This window comes from Mustela putorius, unplaced genomic scaffold (genome assembly GCF_011764305.1).
Source record: "Mustela putorius furo isolate JIRA1106 unplaced genomic scaffold, ASM1176430v1.1 tig00000095_pilon_pilon_pilon, whole genome shotgun sequence".
In the NCBI taxonomy this organism is placed as follows: Eukaryota; Metazoa; Chordata; class Mammalia; order Carnivora; family Mustelidae; genus Mustela; species Mustela putorius.
The window spans coordinates 7301036-7314253 of record NW_025421280.1 but is presented as its reverse complement, the minus strand read 5'-3'; the positions used below and the strand labels follow the sequence as shown (position 1 = coordinate 7314253).

At 40.1% G+C, this 13218-nt stretch overlaps 1 protein-coding gene across 6 annotated transcripts in view; it reads left to right on the top strand.

Annotated features, from left to right (window-relative positions):
• The window catches only part of SLC25A26 (solute carrier family 25 member 26), a 123782-nt gene that overhangs the window by 28229 nt on the left and 82335 nt on the right, over positions 1 to 13218 (top strand). For 4 of the 6 annotated variants that reach the window (XM_045077963.1, XM_004738320.3, XM_045077965.1 and 1 more), the window contains 2 exons: positions 5922 to 6026; positions 7159 to 7206. The exons of 1 other annotated variant lie outside the window; for it this stretch is intronic. In XM_045077963.1, the coding sequence (XP_044933898.1) occupies positions 5922 to 6026; positions 7159 to 7206 (153 nt within the window). The remainder of the gene's footprint in view (positions 1 to 5921; positions 6027 to 7158; positions 7207 to 13218) is intronic. One more of the 6 variants, XM_045077958.1, reaches the window with a different exon arrangement.

Here is a 13218-nt window from a genome sequence, read left to right as displayed (position 1 = left end):
TGGAAAAACCAAATACTTCTCTTCAAGGGACCAAACTAGTGAAGATATGATTAGCCACTTCTGCGCAAGCCTGCACTTTGTCAGTGACAAACCTTTACTTTCTCAGTTGTTGTTTTGTTAAGATTAGGGTTCTTGGTGACATAAGGAATTATGTGCCACTATTACAAAATGGCTCTGCTTTGTAATTGTGTACTCTTCAATATTTGAATGTGTTTTCTGTGTCTATCACTGGAAATTGGGTACATTTATTATATAACTAGAGAATATATTGAGGACTTCTGTAAGGAGGCAGTATATGGCTCATAGGTGTCAAGTAATACAGATCAGGGTCGAAACTCTGATTTGTCACATAGCCTATTTACTGTGTGTCAGTAGGTCATTTCCTTAACCTCACTGAACTGCTCTTTTCCTTATCTTAAAAAAAAAAATGGCTAATACTACCCCACGCACAGTTCTTCTAAGAATGAAGTGACACATCACTTACAAAGTACGCGGCCTAGCATCTGATCTGTAAAGTGTCCAGTAAACGTTGGTTCCAGACCATGCCAAGGAAAGTACAATATTTGGCACAGTTGGAAAGTTTTATAGTTTTGGGAGGAAATCAGTTCAGAAGATGAAGAAATTAAAATACAAAGAATTTCAGTGACTCATTGAAGGTTTCCCAGTTGCTGTGGACAGTAAAACATCACTGTAGAATGAGGAATTAGAGAGCTGCTTCTCTGTGTACTTCCAGGAGCACCTTCATCTTTTACTTTCAATGGAGTGTTTTTAAAATAGCAGAAGTGGTGCAAAACTAGAGACGAGATGTGTATTACTCGGGTAATATTGTGAACTCTGATCACTATAGGGTTTTTCTTCTATTTTTAAAAGTTTTTTTTTTTTTTTTAAAGATTTTTATTTATTTATTTGACACAGATCACAAGTAGGCAGAGAGGCAGGCAGGGTGGGGGTGGGAAGCAGGCTCCCTGCAGAGTAGAGAGCCCAATGCGGGGCTCGATTCCAGGACCCTGGGACCATGACCAGAGCTGAAGGCAGAGGCTTTAACCCACTGAGCCACCCAGGTGCCCCTATTTTTAAAAGATTTTTTAAAGTAATCTTTACACCCAACACATGGCTCAAACTGATACCCCCAAGATCAAGAGTTGTCTGCTGCACGGACCGAGCTAGCCAGCTGCCCCATTGTGAGTTTCTTAAAATAAGAAAAGGTCAGAGTTCTAAGGTGTGCCATTGATTACTGTGGTAGACAAAATAATGGTCCCCTAAATATGTCCTAGACCCTAAGACCTGTGAACATGCTACCTAAGCATGGTGAGAAGAACTTCACAGATCAGATAAAGTTCAGGATCTTGGGTTGGGAAGATCTTCCTGGATTATCTAGGTGAGCCCAATGTAATTATAAATGTCCTTATAAGAGGAATGCCGAAAGTGTCGGGGAGAGAGGTTTTAAGATACTGTACTCCGTCCTGAAAAGGCAGAAAGGGACACAAACCACAGAATGCAGGTAGCCCCTAAAAACGAGGAAATAGATGCTCCTTTGGAGCCTCCAGAAAGGACAGCACCTGGCTGGCGGTTGAATTTTAGCTCAGTAAGACCTGTTTTGGAATTCTGACCTCCACAACTCTAAGAGTAAATTTGTGTTATTTTAAGTTTCTGAATGTGTGGTAATTCGTCAGAACAGCAATAGGAAACTAATACTATTAGCATTAAATGCCAGTTTCCTCCACTGTGAGATTTTATGTGGGTCACAGTCTGTGCATCTGTCTGTGAGGCCTTTGTCACCTCCTGTGAAATCATGGCTAATTTCTGTTATGGAAAGGAACAAAATTGAAAAAGCCATTTCAGGCTAAAGTCTTGTGTAAAATTGTATGAACAGCCTTCAGAAACAAAACCTCAAAAGATGATGTCATTATTTTTGTTGAGAAAACTATTAACTTTCTGTCCAGAATGGAGATAATCAAGGACAGTAGTTTTATCAGACAAGAGAAGACTAATAGCTACAAAAATTAATTTTTTTTTCCTAATGCCTACTGACTATTTATGTAAGTGGAAAGAGTCTTATAAGTAAGAAAGGTATGATGAACTTATTATGTTCCCCTATCCATGGATAAAATTTAAACCCTAAAGATGGTAAATTAGGAGTTAGAAATTGCTGTTAGGGGATTTTATCACCTGCTGTGATTCCATTTTTAACCAGGAGATGGCAGAATTGACACACAAATGAACTGTTCAGTTACGGGGTTTTGGTTTTAAATGATGGAATAGATATACTATATATATTAATTTGGAAACCTGTTTCCCACGGTTTTGAGAATTACACAAAGAATGTGCAATAAAAAATAAGTAAGTAAATTATGCACTTGAAAAATTTTCAGGGTGTCATGAGGTTTCTCTCCCTCATATTAATTTGCCACACTGGAGTTTACTCTGCGAAGTCAAAAGCAGCTTTTGCTTTGTGATTAAATTTTGGCTGTATTCACCTTATTTAGGTTTCTCTGTTGCACTTACTATAGATTTGCATGTCAGAACTTGAAGAATTTGCCAATACTAAGCTTTTCAACTTTAAGTTTATTAGGTATATATAAATATGATAGCTCTTTGATGAGAAATAATTCTGGAGATGATAATCAAAAGATATGGCTTTCACCCTTGCCTCCTAACCCAAGTAGTACTCTGATCTTCAATAACTTCTATCTCAGACTGGTATGTATTTAAACAGGCTGACAATTGGCTTCTAATTATCAGAGGTGTATTAATAGGCTGTTGACTAGATTTCCCAGAGAAAAATAAGAATCAGGTCAGTTATTGTGAGCTGTGCTGGCATATTTGGGGAAAGGATATAATGTTAATGGAAAGCACTATCGGTGATGCCCAGTGACCTTGAAGAGCATTTCAAGAGTGAGAGGACAGGGGTGCCTGGGTGGCTCGATTGGTTAAGCATCTGCCTTCAGCTCACGTCATGATCTCAGGGTCCCAGGATTGAGCTCCATGTTGGGTTCCCTGCTCAGTGGGGTGTCTGCTTCTCCCATGCTATGTGTGTGTTTCCTCCCTCGAATGAATAAATAAAATCTTTAAGAAGTCAGAAGTGATAGTGTGACAAGCTGGCAGTAAGCTGTGTGGCATGGAAAGTGGCTATGGCAGTGAAAGGTCCAGAGACTGAGCAGCATCTCTCTCTCTTTCTCCTCTGCTGTCATTTCCAAATGGGAAGCTGAAGTTCATAGTAGTTTTTCTCCTTTTCACACACTTAGTCTTATGACCGATAGTTCTGGATCTTGGTGTTTAATAAATACTAAAAGGAGACATTCAGCTCTCTATTACAAAAATAAATGAATAAACATGTCAGGTAAGTTTTTATTTATATCAGGGAAAGAAAAATCTTGATAGCAGCTTCATTCTGATTTTTAATCTAATTATCATGTTTTTGGTATGTTTAATTCTAATGAAGCCAGTATTGCATTTTAATGTTGATAAAAGATGGGAACATGTATTTTCTTTATGTAAAACCTTAGTCATTTTGTCTATGGATAGAACTTTGACATACACAAGACTCTTGGGTTTAATGAAAATGCCACCATTCCTGTGTCATGGATTCAGTATTGAACCCTAGATTTGTGAGGAAAGAATGCTCTGAAGAATGGATTTACTGAGAGACCCGCAGATGGCATTATTTCCTTTCCTGGAATCATAGTCCCGTAACATGTTTTTGTTCTTGTGCAGTGAAATACCCTATTGTGGCTCACATTCAAATCCAAGAAAGATCAGAGTTAATAGAAAACCAAATCGAAGGCAGCAGAGTTACTGGAGGAAGTAGAGAGTGGCCTCTGTTATCTCGAAATCACCATGCTGCGCAAGTCGGGAGACCGTGCTGGCTGCTTTGTACCTCTTCAGTTAGCGAGATTGCTTTTCATCCCAGAACCTTTGCGAAGTCTTTGTTTTGCTTCTGTATTTTTAAGAGATAAAACCATAATGTAAGAACATGAGGGGTTATGAAGCATGAAGTTCCATAAATATTTATGCCAAGCTACACGAGTAGACATTTCCTATTTTCTTGACATATTGGGGTCATTCTTCACTCTTGACCTCTTGAATTGAAAAATACAAGGAGTTAGTGAACCTTTTTCTTTCTTTTACTCTTTCCTTTTTTATTTATTTTCATTTCTTTAATGAATGTTAGATGTTGGGAGCTATCCCTTTAGATTCATGTAAGTTTTAATAAACTTTATTTTCTGTCCTGGTTTATAAGTATGGATTTAAAAGTTTATACACTTACAAGAGTAACATGATTTATACCCAGTTTTAGGCCTTAGTGGTAAGGTGTATAGTGTGTGTGTGTGTGTGTGTGTGTGTTCGCACGCACATGCACATGCAGTTATCTCTAAATTAAAAATAAATATTTGTCAAGACTATTAAGTAGAATTGTATTGAAAAGCACATTTTATTTTATGATTTTGGAAGATTTTTTTTTATTAGAGAAAACATGATTTGGAGGAGGGTCAGAGGAAGAGAGAGAAGTGGGGAGCTCCGTTTGGGGCTCCATCCCAGGGCCCCGAGATCATGACCTGAGCTTCATGAAGGTAGATGCTCAACTGACTGAGCCACCCAGGCACACCCACCAAAATATTTTAAATTAGTCCTTTCATTTTATTTTCTCCCTCAGTTAAGATCTTTGGTCCAGGGGTGCCTGGGTGGCTCAGTGGGTTAAAGCCTCTGCCTTCGGTTCAGTCATGATCCCAGGGTCCTGGGATTGAGCCCCAACATCGGGCTCTCTGCTCAGCAGGGAGCCTGCTTCCTCCTCTCTCTCTGCCTGCTTCTGTGCCTACTTGTGATCTCTGTCAAATAAATAAATAAAATCTTAAAAAAAAAAGATCTTTGATCCAGAGTAGATATATTTACCTTTTGATATTATGTTAAAGAAAGTTACCAAGTTGTAATACCTATTGGTTTTAGAGAATTTAGAAATGCCGGGAGGCGGAAAAGTTGGAGAAATGTTACCTGTAATCTCAGTTTGTTTTTTCAAGTCTATGTAACTATATATGTAGGTAATCTAATGTTCAGTACAAAGATAAAAATATTTTTAAAATTCTGGAGGAGAGCTTGTGCGGCTCATTTGGTTAAGCAGTAGACTCTTGATTTCAGCTCAGGTCATTCTTTCAGCTTGGGTCATGTGGGATTGAGCCCTGTGTCGGGCTTTGCGTTCAGCACAAAATCTTCTTGGGATTCTCTCTCTCCCTCTGCCACTCCCAACACCCCCCCCCCAAGTAAATCAATGAACCTTTAAAAAAAAAAATTGTAGAATATTGGCTGATGACCAGTCAGGTGTTGAGTATGGACCAGCCAGGATTCTAGTCAGTTGGAATCCTAGAGCAGGGCCCAGGAGCACCTGGAGTTTCTCCTCAGTTGTTGTGTGCAGTAGTCAGTGGGGTGGCGGGTGAGGGTCAGGTTGCTGAGGTGGGGAGCTAGTTGAGGTTGGGGTGGGTGGGGAGATGGAAGATGAGATGTACCCAGCTGATGAGCAGCTTTGCCCCTATTGATGTGTGCCTTACTGACAATAGAGCAAAAGCCCTTTTGGCTTATTCTTTCAGTTTTCATGTGAACCTATTTTCATGTGAGTACTTGATGCTGTTCTAGGCATTGGGGGTTCAGAGCACGTAAATGTGTTTCTTGCCCTAGAGATAACACATACCATAGAGAGATGGGCTTGAAACAACATGGCAGGAGGTGTGAGGATTGATATAGAACAAGGGAGGGGAGGTTCTGGGCTGACAAAATAATGCATGTCCATTAAGGGTCTAAGGTTTTTAGGCTGAAAAAATACCCTTGACATCTTGCACTGAACCTGTACATTATCCCCTTTTAACCCTAGTTTTTAAAATTTTCATAGAAATTTCTTCTTTTTTAGGATGTAATTAAATTATGTATTTTAGGTTGCCTGCCTGATACGAGTTCCTTCTGAAGTTGTTAAGCAGAGGGCACAGGTATCTGCTTCTTCAAGAACGTTTCACATTTTCTCTAACATCTTATATACAGAGGTGAGATGTGTTTTTAAACTTTTTTCCTTTTTGAGAAAGATTTTATAGTAGCTATTAGGAACATTGTGATTTTTATCCCAGGAGTCTTAGAAGAGACCATAAAGCTAAATTTAATGCTGGATCACAGTATTTTATGCTAAGATTCTCTTTGCCTTTTCTTTGTTTTCAAATTTTAATTTTAAATTTCCCCCCAAATTTCTGAATAACACATACCAAGTATCACTACTGTGTATGTGTCCTACATTGTAATTGTCCTGTAGTAGTTTCAGAATCAGACATGAAATCGTAAAAATGTGAAGTGAATAAAGATATATTAAAATGTTACTACAGAACTTGAGGACCCATGGAAGAGAAGTGTAGTAATGGACATAGGGACTAGCATCATAAAGTTTATATTGAAGTTATTTTTTTCCTTGTTAATGTTACATTATGGGTTAGAAGTCAGTCTTGCTGGCCCTGTCGGAAGGGACCATTGAGCTGCTTTTCTTGTAATTTTTACAGAAGCCTTTTTAAAAAAACAAACAAATAGTACTCAGTCACATGGAAATTTTCATTGAGTCTAGGTTTTAGAAAAGTTATTCTTCTTAATGGTCCCTTTGTCACTTTGGTGAGGAGGTACTGAGTATTTAATCATCATAGGATCATGAAATCAGTCCAGTCGAGTCGAGGGACCCTGTTGTGAATCATGTGGACAGTTAAGTAAGTCATGGTTTGTCCAGAGATATTTATCACTGTGGAGGGATTATTAGTGAATTTCTGATGTCTTCTGATTGAAACTATGAAATATAATTATGTTTTTATGTGAAGGGATGATTGGCATTATGTATGCCTTTGCTTTTGGAAATGTATTTATTTAAAACATCTCAGTATTATTTTTCAAGCAGAAATGTTGAAAACAACTGAGGTAGTACATTTGATTATTTTAGAGATATTCCTATTTTAAAGGGAGCTGACCTGAGCCTTGTATGCTTTAATTTATAATCGTTAACCTCTTACAGAACTGTGGTCATTGTGGATGTTTTAAAACTCTGACTTCAGAGAAGTTACAAAGGTAAAATTCTGACTAGAGAATGTCATTCAGAACTCTCTGCTGCTCTAGCTTTCTGAGCTCTTGGCCTTTTGTTTGTTTCAGGGCGTCCAAGGATTATATCGAGGCTACAAAAGCACAGTTTTAAGAGAGGTAACTCACTCAGTTTTCAGTATTGAAGTGCAAAAGAATGACATATTTTGTTGAATAAATTTATTCAGAGAAACTGCTTTAAAAAATTAAGAGAAATTATGATCACTTTTTGAAATACTGTTTAGTTTTATCCTGGTTCTTAGATCTAACGAATGGGCAGAATGGGTTTGCTGAAAGAGCAGTCTCCCCTGTCCGAACGGCACCCAGCCTGTGGCATGGTTGTTGCTGGGGTGGCCTAATGTCTGCTTTGGCTGAAATAGTAAGAAACAACTGCTAAGGGTAAGATACCAAGTTAGTCACCAGAATACACTGAATTAACGAACACTTAGTGATGAAAAGAAGCGCTTGAGGAGACAAGTCTGTGTCGTGTGGTCAACTCTTGTCTTCCCGATAACAAGGCGTGATGAGCTGGGGCATTCCGTTGGGACTGGGTGCTGGCTCTGCGGGTGGCTCGCCGCTCTATGTGTGCCCAGCAGCCACCTCATTTCTTGTGATTACTAGGAAAGTCTGGGATTCAGGATATTTCTTCTGCTGTTAGTGGAAAAATCAAAGTGATACCAGGATCTTCCTATAGGATCTTCCTATAGGAAGTACGTCTTAATTTTTGCCTCACATAGAGGACAATATTTTGAAGTTTAAAAGTTGGTTTATGCAAGATTTATGACAGTCTTTGTCTGGTTTGGGATATAATTTTTTTTTTAAGAGTTTAAATCCTAGGATTTTTTTTCAGCTTTATTGAGATATAATTGACAACTAAACTTGTAAGGTATTTAAAGTGTACAATGTGATTTGATTTGATACACACACACACATACACACACACACACATATATCTAATGAATGGGTAGAATGGGTTTATATATGTGTGTGTGTGTGTGTATGTGTCTTTATGTATACGTTGTGAAAAGGATTAGGACTTAATTTCCTATTAAAGAAAATACAAAGGGGAATCTGCATACCCTTGCTCTGTATTCTTTTTTCTACTTGGATTCCTGGGTGCTAAAATATTTGCATTTATAAAAATGTTTTTAATTTAAATAAATATTGCTGTAATTAGCAGAACACTGAAATTGTCTGAAATCCCTAATTTTATTCCCAGGTAGTTCTTGTGTGTTTGTTTTTTTACTATAGATGGCAATCTTTTTTGTGAAATACCAGCACTGTTACATGTCATTTAAAGTTTTGATTTCCACAAGGTAACAGCCTTTAGTGTAGGCTGGTGTGGTTGATGTGGATCTTAGAAAAACTTCCTTTGAAGGAAAACTGAATGTTTCAAAATTAGTTTATTTGTGTGATGGTGACTTCTGTCTCTCAAAAATATCACCCACACTGTATCTTCATTCTGTAGTTATTTTCTGACTCACTAAACGTGTGATTTACTCAGATTTCACTGGGGAACAGCAAACCAGAGGGGCACTGAACCTTTTTTATTTTTCTGAGAGATGCTGAATAAATGAATATATTTACATGCCAGGCAATACTGGTTTTGCATACAAACAGATAAAACACATGGTTACAACTGCATTCTGGTCTTTTAAAAATTTGTTTTGACATATGTCATACTAGTAATTAATTTCTAGGCTACAGTTTTTGCAAATAGTGTGACCCTACTGAGATGACTTTGTTTACTGAAAATGGCATTGCTTCGTTGGAAATTTAATTGGGGTCTTCTGCATTATACGTATTCATAAAAGATCCTTCAGAACTGATTTTAGCTGAAGTATTGCTTTTGTACAGATTCTCTGGTAGAATGAGAGAAGAATTATCACTGAATGAAACATAGCTTCTTTTCAAAATGAGAAAAATAAGAAGTGATACATCTGCTTTAAACAGAATTCTTACATTATAAATAGTTTCAATTCTTATATTATTCTGACACCAATACCAATTTTTTTTGCCAAGAACTTCTTTGATTGTTTCAATAAGAAAATACATTGAAGCCATAGTAAGAATCACCAGGAAACTTATATGGTTATTCTGTGTACAATTTTTTCTTTAAAACAAGCTTTATCTCCCTAGCGGTAACCCATTAGAATGAGATTGAAGTTTGAATCTGTGCATTATAAGATAGATTGTGTGTGTTCTTTAGATTTTGTGAATGCCAACACTTTTTTTTTTTTTACTGCATTTGATGTTTGTGGAGATCGTGTGCTTACCCCTTATGTTCACTTCAATTATTGTAGCTGCTGTGGATTGTGGACGGAGTGTAAGCAAGGTCAACGGATTATACTCTGTACCTCACCCTTTCAGTATTCCTTTGTCTCATGATCTTGGCCAAATTAGATGCGGCCAGCCCCCGAGCTGGAGTGGTGTTACTGTAGTAGGATGGAAATGGGGAGCAAAACCACAGCTGCTTTCCTAGCTGGACGGATTTCAGAGCATCCGTTGTCCTAAATGTTCTGTGGAGAGCAGCCTCACGATCTTGTATGTGAATTAGAAGGACTTCTAAAGAGAAGGAAAGCTGAGAAGTGCAAGTTGTTTCAAAAGAAGTAAGAATAAGTGAAGCTTGGCAAATAGCACTTTATCCGCAGATTCTACTTAGCAGTCATTTTAAGGGTGCCTCCTGTGTGTTGGGCACCATGCAGAATGATTCTTTTCCTCAAAGATTCACATTCTTGAGGGGAAGCGACTAGGAGTAGACAAGTCACGGTGCCACAGTGATCTGTAGGACCAAACGTGGCTGAGATGATAGAGGAAGCAGTGCTTGAATATACTCAGTTGGTATTTGTTGCATTAATGCGGATGAATTGTTGACCTGATTCTTGGAGTGGCGGTCAGAAACAGTCTAGGAGGCAGGCAGTGGTAGCGTCACGAGCAAGAGCACAAGGGTGTGAAAGCACCTGCGTACCTCGCCGAGCTCCCTAGCAGTGGCGTTTTCATGCCCACAGAAGAGGCAAGAGTGATCTCCCTCTCCCTCTCTCCCAAGTGAGGATGCTGCAGGGAGGCACTCAGCCGGGTGCGGTGTTTGTTTGGAGGAGGGGTTGGGCCTCTCCCCAGAGCTGGATGCCTACCAGGGTACTGGAGTCCCGCATATGGGAGAGGGCCTTGGAAGAGCCTGGCACGTGTCCCCCAGAATCTGGGAGGTAATTACTGGCATTTGACTCTTGTGTGCATAAATCTGACGGTAAGATGGTGGTTGGAGCTGCCTCAGAGGCAGCATATTGCCATCGTGATCGTGAATGACTCCCGGGTGCTCTTTGGTAGGTGACAGTCGCCACTATAGAGCGCTGAGACGGGTGAGGATGACCTCCCCTCTCCCCACAGTTGTGCGCCCAGGTTTCAGTGAAAACAGGTCTCCCTACAAACTGTGACACACGCAGTCAGAATCAGGCAGGCCAAACGCATCACTCAGCCTGTTCTGTAAGTTCATCGAAGCCCTAGATCCGTCCCTTTAGCGCCCCGCCCAAATCACCACTGCTGGCAAAGCTCACTCTCAGGTGGAAAAGGCAGCTTTTCTCATGTGGTTACTTCTTGTCTGTCTGAGACAGTAGCGTTCCCCCTAATGCAGTGGCTGGAAATGGGGACCTTTAGGAATCAAGCCTCAGGATTGCCCTTCAGCGTCTACCCCAGCTCTGTTGTTTGCCCCTCAAACTCTTGATGTTCTGTAATCTCAACTGTGTCTTAGCAGAGACACCCTGTCTTAGGTGTTTCGCCGCTTGTTTGTTTCTTTAGCCAGCATATTTTGGAGGTGATTTTTTGGTCACTCAATAAAGATCCACGGTGCACACGAGCCGCTGGTCACTGAGCCGGCTCCTCGCTGCTCGACACTGCGCACGTGCTGCAGAGCGTGTTCTCGTTCTTGTGTCATTCCACACATGGCCGCAGATACTGGGTTAAACACACAGAGCGAGATTGAGCTTAGCTCAGTCTCACAGAGCTTGGTGTCAGTGTGTGGCATTCATAATTTTTTTTTTAAAAGATTTTATTTATTTATTTGACAGAGATTACAAGTAGGCAGAGAGGCAGGCAGAGAGAGAGAGGAGGAAGCAGACTCCCCGCCAAGCAGAGAGCCCGATGCGGGACTCGATCCCAGGACCCTGAGATCATGACCTGAGCCAAAGGCAGCGGCTTAACCCACTGAGCCACCCAGGCGCCCCGGCATTCATAATTTTGATGCCTGTGGCCGCATTGCGCTGCACGGAAACAGCAGTGGACACTTGGGCGGGGAGTGCGGGAGCTCCTCCGCTCTGCCTTACCAACGGTACCAGCAATCTGAGAGCGGAAAGCTAATCTCACCATAGCTGTAAATCTGAGCCTGAGTGTATGAGCATATATCCAAGATCTGCTTTATCTCCTTTACTGTGAACCAATTGTTTAGATTATGTTTAAGTCCCTGTGTGAATGAGATGGAGAGATCCATGTGAAGGGCTTTCTCCAGAGCCCGTCACACGGGGTGCATTTTGTATGCTTAGTAACCTGAAGGGCTTTCGACAGGAAATAACACCTAAGTGTGAAAGGCACCTCTGCCCCAAGCCAGCTCTCTGCTCTCAGCAAGTTGCTTAACTTCTCTGAGCCCACATTGGCCCATCTGCGCTAGAAACCTCACATAGACTGTTCTCAGTGAAATCTCCCAGCAGTCTTAGGAAAGAGGTGTTAACAGCAATAGGGTCTGCCAGGGGACTCAGACGAAGAAACCCGATTCTAGGTTGTGAGGTCCCTGACCAGCCACACACCTTGATGTGTCTGTATTCACACATCCGAATGCCATTTCGTGATGATGAGTAACAATCGTGTTTTAGTTAGAGGCCAGCTCTTGGTATTACTTGTAAATCTCCTCGGCTGCGATTGGAGAGCGTTTTATCCAAATGTCTTGTAGAGAGGAATTTTGTATTCAGTCAACAAATTGTAACCTGTGGCTGATTTCATATTCATGGGCTACTTCTGTAGGAAAAACAACAAACTGGTTATGATAATGTAAAGTTGCCCTAATTGGTGTTTGAGTTGGTCAGAATTACTAACATAAATATGTAGGAACAGTTTTTTGATTATTCTCTTTTGGGTCACATTGGTAATTTACTGGAATTTATTTCCCAGGTAGAGGAAGGCTTTCTCACTGAGATTGCAACAGTTGAATGTTTTCCATGGAAAGATGTTTTGAAGCAACTATAGCTAGAACTTCTGTTACTTATTTAAGGTCCTTTGGCCTTTGTCTGCTTTCATTACTGTAAAAAGAGAAAAACAGTGCTAGCTGATAAGAAAGGCTTTTTTTCTCCTGGTGTCGCTGCTGTGTATCTGTGTATGTTTATGTAAAATTGTTTTCTTTGATTCCCTTCTTTCTCTTGTAGTTTGTCCTTACCTTTCAGTTCTTTTGGGCTACATACAGTTATGCCTATGAATTTGCCTTGGAAAGAGCTATTGGATTGTTGCCTCTCTGTAGCATGCACAGGCTGTAGCATAATGCTGTCCATGAAATTAGCACTCAAGAAATATTTGTTGGGGGGCGCCTGGGTGGCTCAGTGGGTTAAAGCCTCTGCCTTCAGCTCAGGTCATGATCCCAGGGTCCTGGGATTGAGCCCCGCATCGGGCTCTCTGCTCAGCGGGGAGCCTGCTTCCTCCTCTCTCTCTGCCTGCCTCTCTGCCTACTTGTGATCTCTGTCTCTCAAATAAATAAATAAAATCTTAAAAAAATATATTTGTTGGTTTTTCCATTCTTTAAGTCTGATTAATTTTTAGTCAGATGCTGCTGGACATCTTGACCCCTTCAGAGTGCTGAGGCTGTTCTGAGGGGACCAGGAATTAGGCAGGGTGGTGGCTCAGCCTTTTGATCCACTGCATATGAGACCTTTGCTTTAGATAGCTGATGAAATGACAAAGAGTATATGGTTTTCCAAGATTTCATTATTCTTAAACCTTGAAAAAAATTGTTGTTATAAGCCTGATTTCATCAGAAAAGTATTAATTGTTATAATAATTTACTTATTTTCCACATCTGAGTAATTCCACTGAAAAGGAAAAAGGTGATTATAAATATCTTTCCAAACTTTGAATGTGAAATTGTTTTTCGCTTAAACT